This window comes from Ailuropoda melanoleuca, chromosome 8, assembly GCF_002007445.2.
Source record: "Ailuropoda melanoleuca isolate Jingjing chromosome 8, ASM200744v2, whole genome shotgun sequence".
Taxonomy (NCBI): Eukaryota; Metazoa; Chordata; class Mammalia; order Carnivora; family Ursidae; genus Ailuropoda; species Ailuropoda melanoleuca.
The window spans coordinates 53,609,001-53,627,767 of NC_048225.1; the positions used below are offsets into that span (position 1 = coordinate 53,609,001).

The window sequence follows — 18,767 nt, forward strand, 5'->3', positions numbered from 1 at the left end:
ACTATCCAGTGACTCTCTGAAGGCAGGATCCTGGAAGTTGCAAAGGTCCCAGGCTCTGCAGCTGCCCGTCCTCCCTCTCCCCTGCGCACCTTTCTTGTTGCGAAGGTGCAGTTTCTTGCCTGGGGGGGAGAGGAGGTTCCTGCCAGGTGGGTCTCAAGACCAGTTGTTGCCTTTCTTTTTCCCTGCAGGAACAATCAGCTGATAACTTAGTAGCTGGAAATGACAGCATTCATTTTTTTCTCTCTCCGGGGCTCTGGTCAGGACGTGGGAAGGGCTCAGCTGGACATGTCTGGCTCAGGGTCTTCTGCAGTCGCAGCTGGGTGCTTGCAGCGGGACCTTGTTGATATTACCCCTGGGGTCTGGCCCTGTCTCTCTCTCATGGCTGCCTCTCTCGTGCGGGCCACCTCCGTGTCTGCTGGGGACGAGCGATACCAGCTGAACAGACAGCGCTCTCTGCGGGTCCGGGGTGCTTGCCAGCTCTTTCCGTATGTGAAGTTACTCATTGAACCCTTACGGCGACCCAAGGAGGCAGGCGCTGTGGTGATCTCGCTTCCAGCTCAGGAAGTGCAAATGTGGGATTTGAATCCAGAGCAGCCTTATTACTGATCCTGCCCCCAGCTGGTCTCCCTGCGTCTACTCGAGCCTCTCTGCCCTTCCATTCTCCACCCAGTGGCCAAAGTGAACATACTAAAGGGTCATTACGTTGTTTGCGTCCATCCCCTGCTGAAACCCTGCCAGCGTCTTATCATGGTCATGATATTATCCTGACTGCTGACCAAGGCCACCTGGTGACTGGGTGCTGCTGCCACCCCGGCCCCTGCTGGCCTTACCCACCGTCTCCCTCAGTACCTTCAGTGAGGCTTGCCCCGGCCTCCGAGCCTTCCCTCCGCAGCTTCTGTGTAACGTGCCTACCCCTTGCCCCTGTCAGAGTTGTTCCGGCTGCTTCTTCAGCTCCTAGCTCAGATCTCACTCCCTGCAGAGGCCTTCTCGACGTTTCCGGCTGGTCCGTCACCTCTCCTGTGCTCTTGGAGCACTGAATTTGGCAGCACTTATTGTAAGAGTCGCTGTGTACTGTTTGTCTGATGTCTGTCTTGCAGGGTTGTGGTGCTGTACACGTGTGGGGGAGGCTGTTGAAATTGTGGTCCGCGCCACAGAAGCCCCTGGTGTCCGGCAGCGTGGAGCGCTGCTGTCTCCCCTGCTAGAAGGGAAACTTTGTGTAGAGAGGCCGTTGCACAAATCTGCCCTAGTCGCCATTTGTCCCTGGTGGTCAACAGTGTCTGACCTGGAAAAGGTACTCAGTAAATATTTGTGGAATACTATTAATAATAATAAGAGCTAATAGGTATTACCAAGCATTTAGTTTTTTTTGTTTGTTTGTTTTTTGTTTTTTAAAGATTTCATTTATTTATTCGACAGAGATAGAGACAGCCAGTGAGAGAGGGAACACAAGCAGGGAGAGTGGGAGAGGAAGAAGCAGGCTCATAGTGGAGGAGCCTGATGTGGGGCTGGATCCCAGAACGCCGGGAACACGCCCTGAGCCGAAGGCAGACGCTTAACCGCTGTGCCACCCAGGCGCCCCACCAAGCATTTAGTTAATCCTCAGAACAACCTTATGGGGTAGGCCCTCTTGTCATCCCCTCGTTTTAGAGGAAGAAACAGTCTGAGGAAGGGGAGTCACTTGACTGATGTCCTCTAGCGAGTGGAAGGTTCACCCAAGGCAAACTGGTTCACTATGAGAAAAGAGGCAATGAGAGAAGGATCCCTCAATGCTAGCAGCTTAGAGGGAAAGCCTGAGGGAAAGCCTGGTCAGCTGAGGGAAAGCCCAGACGCACGTCATTGCAATAAAGTTTCTCACACAGTGGTGAGGACATATGTGTGGGGAGGGTTGTTTTCCTCCAGTACGGAGAGAGGAAGGAGAGAAAGGGCCCCTGGACAGGAAGTGGATTTATTTTGGGGCCACTCTCCCACTTGGACGCCAGGCCTGGCCGCACTCTCCTGACCACAGCCTCTGTCTCCCCAGCTCGCTGTCCTGAAAGGAAGGCCTGAGGAAAGAAGGTACCAGCCGGGACAGGGATGGGGTGGGACTCCCCCATGTGCTGAAGTCATACCAGAGGCCTCAGTTCTTACATGGAGTCCTGTCCTTAACCTGGTGCCTCTCCTGAGAGGAAAGGGGATAGGAGAATTTCCATTATACAGGTGAGGGAATGGAATGATCCAGAAAAGTCAAGGGAATGGTCTAAGTCCCAGAGCCCGGACCAGAACCCAGATCCCTGGAAGCCCCCAGGACTGTGTGCATGTGTGTGCGTGTGTGTGTGTGTGTGTGTGCCTATGAGTGTGGAGTGGGGGTGGGGGACAAAGATGATGGCCTCCCCCTTCGTCAGTCCCCCAGCTTCTCCTGACTCCTTATCCCAGCAGCGTGTCCTACCAGAGGAAAAGGCCCCCATTAAGGCTCAGTGGACTGTCCCACAGTGCCTGCCAGTCCTGTTCTTCTGGGAGTCCAGAGTCACCTTGGTGCCCACGCTCCATCCGTTGAATTCCTTGGCTTTCCCACCTGACTGTGGGCTTTCTAAGGGCTAAGCCTTGACTCAGGTCAGATTTTCTGAGTTTCTGCCAAATCCTGTGCAGCCCAGCCCAGCCCAGAGGTTGGTTCAGGGGCTTGGGGCAAAGTTGGTACCCGAGTGGGTCTTGAAGGAGCAGTAGGAGTGACCAGGTAAAGTCCGTATCCTCCCTGAGCCCCGGCCCCTGTGGGTACAGAGCTGGGCGGGTGCTGGTGATTGATGGGGCCTCCTCCTGCCACCCCCCCCCTCGCCGCCCAGTTCCAGACCCTGAAGCTTCCAGAGACTCTAGCCCTGGGCGCCTGCCCCGCCACCACCCCTCTGAGGCCCCAGCTTCTTTCCCTGTCTCCTTCCTCACAGGTCTGTCTTCTGGGGATTCTGTTTTGGTTGGAAAGAGGAGGCGGAGGTGTTTGTGTGTCTGGCTCTTTCCTCCTTTCTCATTCCTCCTCCCTTCCTCCCTCTTGCCTCTCAAGATGTCTCCTCTGCCAGCCTGGCCGCACTCCAGCCTCCCTGCTCTTCAGTAGCCGTCCTGTCCCGCCTGGGGCTCCTGTGGGCTGTGGCTTTCCCTTAATGCCTTCTGTCTCCAGACGAGGGGTCCAGGGGGCACATCCTTCAGGGTGGGGGCACACTGCCTCCTCCTTCCCCTACTGTTTAAAACCCACATGTCCTGGGAGAGGAGGCAGCAGACCCATTCTAGCACTGCCTCCTGCCCCGAGTATCCCTTTCCCCTCTGGGCCTTGGTTTCCTGCGGAGCCCACGGCATAGGCAGCCCCTTGGCATGGGGGCACATAACAGGCCTTGACTTCATTTCATAGTAGTTTTGTGCTGCTTTGCCAAGGATTTGTACCCCAGGCATGGGACACTGGGGAGCTGCTCCCTCCTGCATGCCAGTGGCCTGGAATATAGAATTTGCACTACCCGCCCCCCCCAGCCCCAACCACCTTGTCATATCCCCAGCTGAGGTCCCCTCGCTCCCTGAGGACCCTCATGGACCCCTTCTCTGCTTCTCCTGGTGAGGTTCACAGGGTGAAGCAGACCTACACCCCGGCCTGCTGGAGCTAGGCCTGAGCTCTGTATCCTCAGCACCTTGCGCCGTGTCTGCAGCAGGGCTGATAACTCAATAAATATTTGTTGAGTGATCTTTGGAGGAGCAGCCAGAGAAGCAGAGGGGGGCATGACAGGGGGTGAGGAGGGATAAGGTGCTGAGGGGGCACTTCCTAATAGAGGTGACGTATGGTGTTTAAGAATGGGTCAGAGTTGGACGGAGAGCAAGGTGGGAAGGGCATTCCAGGCAGAAGGAACCGATGGTGTGTGATCTGGGGCTTAGGGTATATGCGAGTAAGTAGAAAGAAGGGAGGCTGGAAAGAAGGGCCTGGATGTGGGAGGACCTCTGTTCTGGGGATGGGTGCCCTGGCCTTCTGGAATGGTGCCAGCACTTAGCCCCCTCGGCTGGGTCCCAGGTCTCTGTGCTGCAAGCCTGGGTTTGGGGAGGGGCAGGCAGGTGGTGGAGGGGGTGGGCCCTCGGGGCTTGCCAGGCCTTGCTGGGGCTTGGGACTGTGTGAACCCAAGGCCACTGGCTCTATTCCCCTGAGCCGAGCAGGTCGTGGGGTTAGAACCTGTCAGGGCCAGCTGGGTGAAGCAGGCTTGTGACAACACATAAGTTAGAACCAGGGTCAGCTGTGGCCTCCGTAATTTCCTCTCTGTAACCCTGGGCAAATCACTGACTTCTTTGCAAGAGGTTTCCTCTGCAATAGAGAGAACACAAGCTGCCTCTCAAGATTGTTACAAAAATTAAGGTAACTTGCGTAAAATGTTCCCTTTTCCTCCGCGCTTCTCCTCTTCCTCCCCCACACTCCTTCTTAGCAGGGCTGGCCCTTTCCACTGGAGGCCGGGGTCTGGTGGCAAGGCGTCCTCCGCGCCGATAGCCCAGCCCTGCATCTGTCCTTCCACAGCGCCCTGGATTCCGAATGCCCCAGCTGAGTATGCGTTCCTCTGGGCAGTGGTTCTCAGTGTCGCAGGGCCACAGGGTCTGCAGCGCCCTTAGAAACGCAACAGTTGGAAAGGCACATCCCCAGGCCCACCTCTCGCCTACCGAGGGGGAACTCTGAAGGTGGGGCCCAGCAAGCTGGCGTTCAACAAGCCTCCCACGTGATTCTGACTCAGGCTCAAGGGTGAGAACTGCTGCCCTAGGAGACCGATGCCCCAGGGCCTCTCAGCTGGAGGAGCCTGGGTTTGGGTCAGGAGTCAGAACGCAAGGGTGCCCCTGGGTCTGGCCTCAAGGGGGTGGGGGACCTGTGCAGTCACACAGAGCCCCAAGCTCAGGAGGGCCTCTGGATGGGTTATGCGCCCTTCCGTCTCTGTCTTGATGTCTGAACAAGGGGCCTTGCATTTTCATTTTGCACTGGGCGCACAGGTGGTAGAGCTGGTGCTAGGCGCTGATCCCAGGCCGGGCCAGGTGTGCTGGGTATCCTCAGGGAGTCAGTGTCCGTCCTGGTCTCATGTGCTCATCTGTACAGCAGGATGAGAAGCCCCACCTCCTAGAGTAATCCAAGGATTCAGTGAAGCTTGGGCACAGCAGTCGGCACCGTGCCTGGCCCAGGAGAGTGCATAGCGGCCTCCTGAGGCCCCGTGCCAGGACTAGGGGAAGTGTACCCTGGGGAAACCGTGGCAGGAAACAGACCCTGTCCTTGGCCTCATGGGGCTTTCAGTCTGGAGCACGGAGACAGCAAGAGTTCCCACTGTGAGGGGTACCCTGAGAATGCCTAAGGTGGGGGGCCCTGACCTAGTCGGGGGGGCCACCAGAGGCTTTCTGAGGAAGTACCCAATGAGCAGATCTCTGAGCTGAAGTAGATGTGAACTTGGCGTGGGGTTGGACAGCCTTGTCCAGACGGGGGCAACAGCATTACCATGTGCTGTGTATATAGTTACTAATCGCGGATCTCTGGGGAGGCTGAGGGGAGGGGAGAGGGCTTGGAGGGAGGAGATGGGCTACAGAGGCCAAAGGCGGTCAGGAGGCTGTCTCGGGGCCGCGTCACAGCTCTGGCTTCCTCCCCTAGATGAAGGCTTTAGAATAGAAACAGCCCTTGCCCAGAGGTCTCCTGGAGCAGCAGGAGTGTGGCCTTGCCAGCTTGTGCAGCGGGCAGGTTACTGACCCACCGCAAACCTCAGCTTCCTCTTCAGCAGAATGGGCCTCTCAGTGCCCTCAGCTGGCCATGGTGATGGCTGGAAGCCCAGCACAGTGCCACCCTGCGCCCTGCGGTGGGTGGATTCCTCCTCCCTCCCGGGTGGAAGTGGGGAGCCCCGGTTTTGATCAGGAGTTCCTGTAGCCCACGCTGACTCCCTTGGGGGAGTCCTTTCTTTAACCAGAAGGAAAATAAGGCTGATAATCCCTTTCCTAGAGATGATCCGCTGAGATTAAGGACTAACCAGCTTTGGGGGCTCAGAAGCAGTAGCTTTGCAGACAGCTGAGTGTCCTTCTCTCTGGGGCCCCCCCACCTCAGAGTCCAGCCTGGGGGTTAAATTAAACCCACCAGCGGTATCACAGAGAGGGAAGAGCTCCCCCAGCCAGCGCCCTGAGTCCAGACCCCACTCTTTCAATGGTGGGAGCGGCTTTCGCTTCGTGCAGGCTTCTCGGCACCAGGTCTGGTCCATACATTCATCAGGAAAGGCATTGTTATTTCCCTTTTATCCATGAAGATCAGAATGACTCGTTCCTTGCCCAAAGTCACCCAGCTGGTGAGTGGCAGACCCCAAGCCAGTACCCCAGATTCCCATAGTGACACAGTGTGGGGCCAGGGGCAAGTCCTGTCCTTCTCTGGGTCTCAGTGCCACTACGTGCACCCTGAGGGGTGGGACCTAATGTTCCCATAAGCTCCACTGCCCTGGGGTCTGCATTTCTGGGAGGGCCCATTCCCTGGAGAAGTTACCCCACCACACTGTGTTTCACATCCAGGCTGCTGTTCCTTTACTATGTAGGAAATGACCGGCTCACTCAGGGCCTCTCAGCTCCAGCCTGCCAGGCCTCCTGCCGCCGAGGGCTGACCTCTGGCCCTGCTCCCTCTCCCTTACCCACAAGGAGGAACAGGTGTGGCCGGGACCTATGTTTTTCCACCATGAGTGTGTGTGGCCTGGGGCTGATGAGGGGGGAGCCTCTCTCCTGTGGGAGAGTCCAAAGTTGTGAAGAGTTTGGTTGTCTCCAGGGAAACGACCCAGGTCAGTGTGGCTGGAGGGTGTTGGGGGGCCGGGGGGTGGGGGGGGGAGGAGTGGGTGGGCCCAGATCCTGAAAGGCTCATGGGGAGCAGTGAAGAGGTTTGAGGCCAAGGAGAGACTTAGCGGGTCTGCCTCAAGCATGACAGAAAATGCCAGCGACAGGAGACAGCGTCAGGCACATAGAACTCCATAGCCGTCTGCCGTGGTTTCCTTATGTTGATCGTCGCCAACACGCGGATTCCTCTTCTTAGCAGCTGTGAGAACTCGAGCCAGTCACTAAGCCCCAGGACCTCGTTTGCCCCACCAGTCCTGTGGGAGGAAGGATAAGGAGTCTTCCTCTCAGGGGTTTTATCAGGAGCAAAGAGAGATAATGGCGAGATTTCATCTCATCTTGGTTAATCCTGCAAATTCTTGGCCCACTCAGCCCAGCTGTGTAGCCAGGGCCCCTCCACCATGTCACACGCCTGCCCCCGTCACAGTTTGGGGTGGGGTGGGACTCAGTCACTGGCTCCAGGAGGCCCCGGCCATAATACAATTCCTTACAGGCAGAGTTTACCCTCCCCAGGTCCCCTCCCTCCTCTATCCTCAACCGTGGCCCTGCAGTGGCAGACCCCTGCCTCCTCCTCAGACTTTCCCCCAGCCTCGAAGCCCTGGCCGAGGGCTTCCTGGCCTTAAGAGCCCATGGAGATTCCCGGTAAGCCCACTGTGGTGTGGAGGGGAGCACGCAAGACCGCAAGACCCGAGGAAGTCATGCGCCTTCCCCGAGGCTGTGTCCTCCCTCTGCAAAACTGGAATGGGACGATTAGTCTCCTATTGCTTCTGTAACAAATTACCACAAATTCAGTGACCTAAAACAGCATAGATTTATCCTCTTATAGTTCTGGAGGTCAGAAGTTCTAAAGTAGGTTGGTAGGGTGGTGATCCTTCTGGCATCTCTAGGGGAGAATCCATTCCTTTGCCTTACCTAGCTTCTAGAAGCTGGCTGCATTCTTTGGCTCCTGGTTCCATCCTCCACCGTAAGGCCAGCAGCACAGCATCTCTCAGTTTCTCTCTTGATGCTTCCCTCAGCATGATGTTGCCTTTTCTCTCTCTGACCCTCCTGCCTCCCTCTTATAAGGACCTTTGGGATGACACTGGGTCCACCCGGATAATGTAGGGTATTCTCCCCATCTCAAGATCCTTAACTAAATCACACCTGCCAAGTCCCTTTGACCACGTAAGGTACCATATTCACAGTTCCAGGGATTCAGATGTGGGCATCTTAGGGGGCCGTTCTTCAGCCTGCCACACATACCTTGCAAGGTGGTCATGAGGATTAAGGAGACAAGAAATATGAAAGGCTCCAACAGCACCTGGGACATGGCAGTCAGTCCCCAGACATACTTCTCTGACCTCATCTCTCTGGTCCTCTGTCTTCCCATCCGTAAAAAGAGGCCCATTCCAGCTCCAGTAGTTGGATCCCGCCTTCATTTAGAGCGAGTGGTAAGGACAGGCAGACTGTGTCCTTAGCCCAGCCGGGCTTCATCAGAAGCAGCAGAATGGAGCCGTGCCCCCAGGACGCCCCCAGTGGCCCTTGGAAAAGCCCAAAGCCCGTGTTCTCCTCCTCCCTCTCTGGGGCAGGCCTCTGCCGGTTCCTGGCCTGCCGTGCATTTCCCATCATTCCCAGGGATGGCTGATGGGAAAGGCTGAGCTCACTGCTCCCTCGGGAGCGAGGGGTGGAGGGAGGAGAGGGAGAGGCTGCCGGCAGCTGTGGGAGCAGGAGAGAGGAGAGGAGAGTTGCAGTAGGAGAGGTCGAGGTTATCAGCCCTCAGGGGGAGTGGGAGAGGGTGGGGCATGGCCTCCAAGCTGGGCCTCACAGAAGCTCAGCTCCTGGCCTCCTTGGAAGGCTGTTCTGTCCCTCTGCTGGCCACGCTGTTAAGGGGCCGCGGGCTCTCCGGAGCAGGGTGCACGTATGTTGGGGCTGGGAGGAGGGCATCACAGACCAGCAGGGGCAGGGAATGAGCGGCCATTGCCTGACAGGAATAAGAATAACGCCCCCTTCATGAGGAGAGGGCCATGTCAGCCAGTGTCCACCCCTCACCCCTACCCTCTCCCCAGAAATCAGTCCCGATTTGCCCTTGGGCTCATCATCTCTCTTCACCAGACCTTACTTTTCTTATTTGCACGTGTGTGAGGGGCAGTGGGAGGGCATTGTAACACCATTATGGGATTTGAGAGAATTAAATGAGACTTGGATTTTGAAATGATTCGGAAACATACAGTCTGCTCTAGACGGATGTGTAATTCCATGCATACGCACATCACTTTAATGTTCTCTCTTCACCTTGATGACCTGGCAAACTTAATCACTCTCCGAGTCCCATCTCACATGTCACCTGTCCTCTGTAACTTCCAAGCCACTCCCTCCCTGGAGTTACTGTCACCTTCTTTATAACTCTCTCACACTGCCTCTTGCAGGATAGTTTTTGGCTTGCGCAGCTGTCTCCCCTACCACATGTGGGCAATGCATTCACCGCAGACCCCTCTGCTTCTCAAGGTCCCCGGCGTTGCGGTAGAATAGAGGCGGGACGGCGAAGGCTGAGGAAGCTGGCCTCCTGGGGTCTGGCAGGGGCAAGGTCCCCACGTGGCGGTCCCCTCCTCAGAGTGGAGCAGGTTCCCACGACCACCTCCATCAGATTTACAAGCATCTAGGTTGGGCGGGTGGGGCTGGTTCTGAAGTTGTCAATCAGACAGATTGGTGGCTAAAGGCATGGGCCCTGTTCCTCCTGGCGGGCTCCTCACGCTTCCCTGGACAAAGAAGGGGAACCAGGGGCGCCTGGGTGGCACAGCGGTTGGGCGTGATCCCGGCGTTACGGGATCGAGCCCCACATCAGGCTCCTCCGCTATGAGCCTGCTTCCTCCTCTCCCACTCCCCCTGCTTGTGTTCCCTCTTTCGCTGGCTGTCTCTATCTCTGTCGAATAAATAAATAAAATCTTTAAAAAAAAAAAAAGAAGGGGAACCAGTGTGAGGAGCAGGTGGAGGGTTTGGGGTGGGTATGGAGGTGTTCATTACCAAGCCCCAGGGTGTGGTTCCAGCAGAGGTTTGGAGATGCCCCGAGGGCTCCTTCCTGCCTGCTGCCTCACCGAGGACAGCTGCTCTTGGCTGGCCTTGCCGTGCCCACCTCATCTGTAGGCCTCTGTTCTTGGAAGTAATGGAAATGCATTTCTTAAAAATGCTTGACAATTCAGCCTTGTTCTCACAACAGGCCTTTGTCTCTGGCCTCCCAGGAACTCCTCATACCCATTATCTCCTCTCAGCTGCCTAGGCCCCTCAGGGTAACGTGACCCCCCTGAGAGCTGGTGAGCCAGTTGAGGCCGAGGTGGGCTGGAACCTGCTCAGGGCCACCCAGTGAGTTTGTTTATCATGGTGGTTGGGATTTTCACCTCTTAAAGAGCTCTTGCTGGGTGCCAGGGCCTCCTTTACCACTGCAGACAGCTGAAACTCGGGCTGAGGAAGCCGCGGGTCGCGGGTCGCCGGACCCCAAGCCCTTAACTCCTTTCTGATGCACCTTCTCTGTGCCAAGCACAGCCCCGCCCACCCCAGCAGCTCTCACCCTGGGTGGGGCAGACATCCATGAGACACACCCACCGCCAAGCCCACCAACGTGTATGAGATAGGCTGCGCCCTCAAGGGAATAAGGGAAGAATGCTTTCTTCCTTAAGCTGGCCTGGTTGGCCTCAAGATTAAACATGATAAATATGCAAAGTACCTAGCACATAGCAAAGAAATGATAAATCTTAAAATGATTGCTATTGTGGGTTTTTCTTGTTTTCTAAATTTTAATAGAGCCGCTCAGTTAAAAGTTCCAAAAGAAGGAGAACTGTAGGCGTGTCTGGCTGGCTCAGTCTGCTCCTTAAGCATTTGACTCTTTTTTTTTTTTTTAAAGATTTTATTTATTTATTTGACAGAGATAGAGACAGCCAGCGAGAGAGGGAACACAAGCAGGGGGAGTGGGAGAGGAGGAAGCAGGCTCATAGCGGAGGAGCCTGATGTGGGGCTCGATCCCGTAACGCCGGGATCACGCCCAACCGCTGTGCCACCCAGGCGCCCCTGGTTCCCCTTCTTTGTCCANTTGACTCTTGATTTCAATTCAGGTCACATTGATCGATCCCTGCGTCGTGCTCTGCACTCAGCGTGGAGTCAGCTTGAAATGGTCTCCCTCCCTCTCCTTCTGCCCCTCCCCCAGTGCACGGGCGCTCTCTCTCTTGCTCAACATAAATAAATAAAATCTTAAAAAAGAGAAATGTGTTTTGAGATGACTGAGAAGCTTGTGTTTTACATTGTAATACTATTCTTTGAGAGAATCTCTTACATCCTGACAATACCACAATATGTCCAATAATGAGTGTATTTGGTTTGGAACACAGGACAAATTGTGTCTTTCCAAAGTATTTAAGGCTTTTAAAATTCAGAAGCATTGTAATTATATTTTTACTTGCTAATTTATGAAGCAGATGGTTTGAGCTGCTTCCGTTTCTTCTTTTCTGCTCTGTGACTTTGGGCAGGTTACTTAACCTGTCTGCGTCTAAGTTTCATCCTGTGTAGAGTGGGATTACTAAGAGTATTTACTTTACAGGGTTCTTGTGAGGATAAAGTGGTTTAATACACTGTTTAGAATAGTGCCAGGCTTGTATTAAATGTGATAAATGTAATTTATAATAATAATAATAGAAAATATACCCAGGTCAAGTTACCAGATTAAGGTGTCTTCTCAGCAAACGTGTATTGAGCTGACATTTACTGGGTGCTGGCCCTGGACTTGTTTGAGCCTTGGTCTCGGGGCTCCACTGCTCCCTCCCTCTGTGCAGTGGCCTGGGCCCCCAGTTCCATTTCCACTTCTTGCGCCTAGTCCCCAGGGCCCTGGGTGAGGCTAAGCTCATAAAAAGTGTCGGCAAAGCACTTTGTGGATCGATGCTAACTAATAGTGGCTCCCGGGAGCTGGCACACGTAGGGAAGAGGCTCGTGAAGGCGGCTTGGACCAGGCTCAGGGTCGGCACCTGGCACTTGGGGAGGCCAGTGATGTCCTCACGGCGGGACCTGTCCTTCCTCTCCTGTGCCTCCTGCCACTTTAGCCAGCAGTGGGTGCTGATTTGGGGGTGGGTGGGAGGGGTGTTAGTGGCCACAGGGGGAAGAGGTTCGCCCAGCTGGTAGCAGGGCCAGGAGAAGAGACCCACCGAGCCCACACATCTGGTCATGTCTAGGCCAGAGCTGGGTGCACAGCCTGTCCTGGGCATCCTCTAGTCAGGGGTCTCCCAGTCACCCCCTTCAAAATCTCTTGAGAAGTCAACATTCCTGGGCTGGAACAGATGGCTGCTGGCCTCTGTCCAGACATGGGGCTATCTTAAGTATGGCATGGCATCTTTGGGTCAGTTTGAGGGCACGAATGGGAGGTTGGCGTGGGACCCTGCGCAAAGGACGGGTTGGGCAAAACTCCCCCTCGTTCTGCCCCAGAGGGAAGCCCTTCTCTGTGTCTTAGACTGAGCTGAAGTCTGTTCTGAGGACTGTTGTGGGGGCAAACAGGTGGGGGGTATACCCTCTGGAAACTCCTAGTCTAATGGAGGAGGCATGGCCCCATCTTCCAGGAGAGAGACTCCTGTCTGATGAGGGGGGAATGTGGCTCCTATTTCCTGGGCCTCCCTATTTAATGGAGGGGACATAGGTCTCTTATCCACTGGCAACTCCTTGTTTAAGGAAAGAGGCATGATCTTTGTCCTGCAGCAACCTCCTGTGATGGAAAGTCATAGTCACCTCCCTCAGGGAAATCTTTATCTGATAGAGGAGATTTGACCTTTGCCCTCAGGAAGGTTCCCTGTCTGATGGGGGAGGCTCATCTTGTCACTCAGGAAGGCCCATCTGATGGCCTCTGCCCTTGCCTCCCTCCTCCCTGCTTCCCGCCCCCCCTCCCCGCCTGATTTATGGGGAGCACACATCTACAGGCAGTAGCCACAGAAGGCTGGGCAGAGTGGTGGGGTGGCTGCTGTAGGGCAGGGAGGAAGGGAAGAGGGAGTACAGAGGGAGTCCCTAGCAAGTGAGGGTGACACGGAAGGCTTCCCAGTAGAGGTGCCTTTATGGGACAGTCTGATGGACAAGAGGTGCCTGGCCGTGATGAGTGTCCCTTGGGGATAATGGGTGGAGGCTCCCCCAGGCTGGGAAGGAATACTTGAGAGGTCACTCCAGGGAAGCCCCCGCTCATGCGGGCCCAACTGCTGGGCTGGAAAGAGACCTGGGGGGACCCTCACCTTCTGTCCGTGCACAGGCTCAGCGCTGCCAGCCCAGAGACATCCGCCCTCCAAGGCCTGAGAAGCCCAGAGGAGGAGAGGAAACAGGACGCGTATCAGGAACGCCTTTTCCTTTTCTTTGTAACTAACCCCCTCACTTGGGGCTGGGGAGAGCTGATCCTGAAGGGCCTGCCCTGGCCTAGCTGCTGCTGCCTCCAGCCCCCAGCTCTGGGTCCCACACAGCCCTACCCGCCCCCTTGGCTGCTGCTTCTGGGCCGGTCCCTTCACTTCACCGGAACTCAGGACTCTCATCTGTAAAATGGGGTAAGACTTCTATCTGCCTCACAGGGAAGTTTGGTTGTTTCCTCTCTTTGTAGGATTTACATAATTTACTCCTTTATTTGCGAGATGGGCATTGAGCACCTAGGACCTTTGGGGTGGGCAGGGCCAGAGAACGGAGGCAAGGAACAGGTGTGGACAGACAGGAAATCCTTGTGGGACTTGTCTGAGGAGTCGGGGGACATCTGAGTGGAGATGTCACAAAGCTGCTGGGTGTGGGGTCAGAGAGGATCGGGCTGGAGATAGAGGTTTGGACTTACCAGCCTCTAGTGGCAGCCAAGTAGCTGGGTGGGTGGAGTCACGCAGGGAACAGCTTGTCATGCGCTCTGGGAAGGGTGGAGGGCCAGACCCTGGAGGCCACAGCCAGCTGGGCTCAGTGTACAGAGAGCTGGACGCAGAGCTGGGATGGGGAACCACTCAGCCAGGGCTCCAGCGACCCGGAGGCTGGTAGGGAGGTGGTGTGTGGGGAGGGATGAAGAGGGAGTAAAGGTGAAGGTACTGAGACAGCAAAGGAGGCGGTCAGTCAGACGGGCATCTTTTCTCTGTTAGTGATTTCAGTTAGTCTTTGCAGCCACAAGGGCACTCACATGTGTATTTGTGTGGTGTGTGTATGGCCTGTGTGTGTGTGGGTGTTGCAGTGAGATGCACATTGCAGGTGTGTACGTGAGTGATGTGTGGGCGGTGTGTTTATGTGTCTGTGGGGTACGTGAGCGTCGGAGTGTGAAGCCTATATGATTACGTGTGTGTGGTGTAGCCGTAGCTGGCCATGTGCGTGTGCCGTGGCGTGTGTGATACGTGGTGTGTTTTCAGTAGGTGTGGGTGGGGGGTGTGCGGTGTTTGTGTGGTCTCTGTGGGCTGATGTGGGCTGTATGTGTCTGTGCACGTGTGTATGAAGTGTGTAGACTTTGTGCATGTTGCCACGTTTAGATCCATGTTTGTTCCACCCTGCAGATAGCAGGCTGGTGCCGAGCCGTCTCCCTGGGCTGGGAACTTACCAGCATCTCCAGGCTTTCGAATTCCCTTCTTTACTTAGGGTTACACCCAGTGGGGTGTCCTGGGAGCAACTGGCTGTCCAGAAAACAACAGAGGTGGTGTGGTAGCACTTGTCAGTCTCTGTGGCGTAAGTTCTCCCACCAAGGGGTTCACACTACTAAAGTGATGTCATTTAATGCGGGGTTGGCAAGAGGTGCGCGAAGAGGTGCGCGGTAGGACACCACCCTACCACATTCCCACCGGCCAGATCCAGCGGACGTAAAGGGTCTCAAGAGCATCGTAGGGAAATTTAGTGAAATAATAGTAATGCTAAGTTTGGAGTATGTATTCCCTTGGGTTTTAATATAATTTATTTAACTGTAAGTTTCAATCAGGATTTCTCACCATCAGTACTATTTTTTTCTTTAAAAGATTTTATTTATTTATTTGATGGGCGGGGGGAAAGGAGCACAAGCAGGGGCAGAGGGAGAGGGAGAAGCAGGCTGCCCGCTGAGCAAGGAGCCCAATGCGGGACTCGATCCCAGGACCCTGGGGTCATGACCTGAGCTGAAGGCAGCCGCTTAACCAACCGAGCCACCCAGGCGCCCCCTCACCAACAGTACTATTAACACTCGGGCTGTAGAGTCCTGGTTGGTGGTGGGAAGGGGGCTGGCTGACCTGTGCCTTGTGCAGGTGGCATCCCTGACGTCTGCCCATCGGATGCCTCTAGCACCCCTCCTCCAGAATGTCTCCCGGGGGACGCATTCACCCCACAGTGGCGAGCCTTGGCAATGGCCGTGTTTACCGTCTAGCTCACAAAATTTCTCAGGAAGCACTAGGCTCTTAGGAGCCCAGATGAGCCTCCTTTCGCTCGTCACAGGCACCGTGTCTGGCTAACTAGGAGGCATGGGGTTTTTCCCCTAGAATTCTTCCTCAGGGAAGAGCTGCCATCTGAGGCCATAGCCTTCAGTCTGGTCAGAGGCCCTGACCACAGAGGACTCTCAGCCTCTGACCCACCCCAGAATCGGAGCTGCCCTGCCGTAGCCATCTGTTGTCCTGTTTTATGATGTGTGAGAAGAGGGGAAAAAAGCAATGCTTCTGAATTAATATCTCATTTCAATACGTTCTACTATAACCCTTAGAGTTTGTATGTGCGAATTGGCAAAACGAAACAAAACAACGAAACCCAAACAAATGACACTTTAAATAGAGTCTTCCTCTGGGACAGTCTGACGGCCTGGCGTCTGGGGCCGCCCTGTGTGCCCCCGGCTCCCGCTGAGGCCCACGCGCCGCCGCGCCTCCTCCTGCTGGCCGGGCTGCCCCCCTCTGATTCGCCACTTGGCCCAGGTCCTGTGTTTCCCCGGCTTCATGCTCAGGGTCTGGCTCTCCTTGATTCATTTATTCATTCATACAAAATATTTATTTAGCACCAACCATGTACCAAAGAAAGTGAATGACTGAAGGGAGAGGCGCCTGCTCTGTGCAGTGTTTCAGCATCCCGGGGCTGGCCCCGAGGGGAGGGGAGGTGCAGGCCTGTGTGGCTGCCGAGGGGCCACAGGTGCTGGATGCAGGAGGGGGAGGGACAGGTGCTGATGGGTGTGGGGGGCTGTGTTGTGCCTGGAACCTAGCTGGACATTATACATCCTCTCATTCCACCCTCCCACTGTGTTTTTGAGGGAGGGTTGGTTTATTTGTGGACAATCTGTCTCCTTGCTCCAGAGTATAGGTGCCCTGGGGATAGGGCGCAGGGGCCTGTATCTCCTGGAGGTATGTGCCAGGCCCAGAGATTGGAAAATAAAAGGGAGAAAGTAAAGGAAGGAAGGAAGGTGGATGGAAAGAGGGAGGAGAGAGGAGCAAGTACAGTCCCTCTGGAGATGAGAGGAGTCAGGGAGGGCTTCTCGGATGAGGTGACTTTGGGAAGAAAGAATTGCAGGTAGGAGAACTGATGGAAAGGCTGGTACAGAAAAAAGAAATAGGGCTTGTCCCCAGAGATTTCTGAAATGTTGAGGGTCTTAACTGGGAAGAGAACATTATAAACTATTGTTTTCCATCTCAGACTGGGAGGAAGACGGACAACTAGAAAAACTTGCCTGTCTCCAGCGAGGGCAACATAACTATCTCTTCCAAACCCAAGGCTTCTCACTTGAGGGACATTTAGGCAAGAACTCTCCCCCAGGAGGGGAGGGGAATGATGATAATCGTCATATCATCATATTACCAATGATGTTGGCTTCCTTTTATCAATTCCCTGCTTTGTGCCAAGTCTTTCTATGTGCCTTCAACCTGAGAGGTAGATACCACCCCCGTATTCCAGACCAGGAAAAGTATGCCTCAGAGAGGTGCTGAACTCACCCGAGGACACACAGGATTCAGGCAGGGTTTGCTTGCTTTGAGGGTCCGCGCTCTTTCCACCTCCAGCAGCCTTCCTTTCCTGCTTCTCAACCCAAGAGAATCCTGGAGAGTATTCAGGTGCGGTCTGTGGGCTTTTCGGGATCCAGCGCCAGCCCGCTTGTTGAAATTTTTATTAGCCTTTGACTTTCAGATCTCCAGTTCCTTAGGTTACCAGCAAATGGGCCGTGCTTCTTTAAGAAACTCTCCCCTCTCCTCACGGCCACCTGGTGGCTTCCCTCCTTCCTGACTGCACCCTATTGAAATCTCCAGAAGTATGGATCATGGCCAGAAAAGTGAACATGTGAATGGAGGCAGGAGGGGGAGGAATTGCTGTCTGCCCAGAGGCCGATGGGAAGTCCAGAGGCTGGGAGCCTGACTTGGTCAGAGCCCCCATCCACCAGCCCTCACCCTGCAGCCCTGCCAGACACACCCCCTCTGGGCGCAGGAGCCCTGCCAGGTTTCGAGCTGCGATATGATGAGAGCACAAGAACCCTGGGGCTCTCCTCCCTGTCTGGGACTCTGTGCACGTTGGCAAGTCTCTCTGAGCCAATTTCCTGTCCCCCGCACGAGACTCTTCCCTCCCTTGGGTTGTGATTTCTCCATCTGGGGAATGATGCAGGCTGCAATGTGCTCCCTCAGGCTCCCCAAATCTGTGAAAGGAGGGTGACATTTCCTGTCTTCCTTCCCCCTTCCGCCTCCTGGGCTGTCCTGAGAAGCAGGTGGGTAAACAGGCAGGCAATGTTCTGACACAGGGTGGGCTGTTCAATTCTGCCAGAGCAGACGAGCTCGTACACAAATAACTCTGCTACCAGGGAGCGTGTGATAAGGGCCCTAGAAACCTCTTTGCTGCCATAGCCACCTGCTCTTCATGCCTCCCTGCTCCCTGATGGCTGTTCTCACACCCAGAAAGTGGGTCAGAATGTAGGGCAGAAGGAATGCCCCCTTGCGTGGTCCCCACCCTGTGCAACTGAGTCATGATAGCTACCAGAGCAGAGATAGAGGAAATTCATGGGGTTAGGGGCACCTCTGTGTCCAGAATACAGTCCTGGCCAGTCATTCTCCCTCCCCCAAATGCCCACAGCTCCCTATTGCCTTCTGGTTATGGTCCAAGTTCCTTAGCGTGGCATTCAAGGCCCTTCTCAGCTAGCCCAGGGCCTGGCGCATGGAGGTGCTCCATGACTATCTGAGCAGTGAGTGGACCCTTCTCTGGCCTGTCCTCCCCCCTGATGCTCCTCCCAGGCACGCAGCACACACTTCAGCCACGCCAGGCTGCCTGCCACCTCCTGGGCACCCCGTGGACTCCGTCGCCCTCTCTAGACCTTGGCCTGCAGAGCTGTCACCCCTTCACCTCTGACAGTTCCTCAAGGTCTCCCTCATTGCCACCTCCTCCCTTGAAGCCTTTCCTGACTCACTGGACAGAACCACCCAATCCCACTTAGAAGGGATTGTCGTGAATGGTTAAAAGTGTGTGATCTCCGGAGCCAGACTGCCTGGGCTCCAGCATCTAGCTATGCCCCTTACTAGCTGTGTGACCTTGGGAAAATGAGACTCTCTCTCTCTGCCTCAGTTTCCTCATCTCTGAAACAGGGATGGAGTAGTACCTCCTTGTAAGGTCATTGAAGGAATGAGTTAATATTTATGATGCGCTTAGAGCAGTAAGTGGCACCTGCTTCCCCCCTCCTCCCCACCCCGGGTGAGTTTTCTGATGTTGACTAAAGATTGAGTAATATTTGAAGGTCTTCCCACATTCACTATATTCATAACATTTTTCTCCACTATGAATTTTCTGATGCTCATAAAGGAATGAATTGTAACCAGCACTCTCCCAGTTCACTGGTAGTGAATCCTCATTCATACTCCAGGACGAGGTTCCTGATATTGAGTAAGACATGTTTTGTCTAGGGGCGCCTGGGTGGCACAGCGGTTAAGCGTCTGCCTTCGGCTCAGGGCGTGATCCCAGCATTGTGGGATCGAGCCCCACATCAGGCTTTTCCGCTATGAGCCTGCTTCTTCCTCTCCCACTCCCCCTGCTTGTGTTCACTC

At 55.1% G+C, this 18,767-nt stretch overlaps 1 protein-coding gene across 2 annotated transcripts in view; it reads left to right on the forward strand.

The window, feature by feature from the left end:
* Positions 1-18,767, forward strand: part of ARRB1 (arrestin beta 1) — a 75,955-nt gene that overhangs the window by 22,468 nt on the left and 34,720 nt on the right. The window contains exon 1 of one of the 2 annotated variants that reach the window (XM_019795367.2): positions 13,078-13,346. The exons of the other annotated variant lie outside the window; for it this stretch is intronic. Within the exon in view, the coding sequence (XP_019650926.1) occupies positions 13,342-13,346 (5 nt within the window). The 5' untranslated portion in view covers positions 13,078-13,341. Of the gene's footprint in view, positions 1-13,077; positions 13,347-18,767 lie in introns of those variants that run through there. 2 annotated transcript variants of the gene reach the window in all.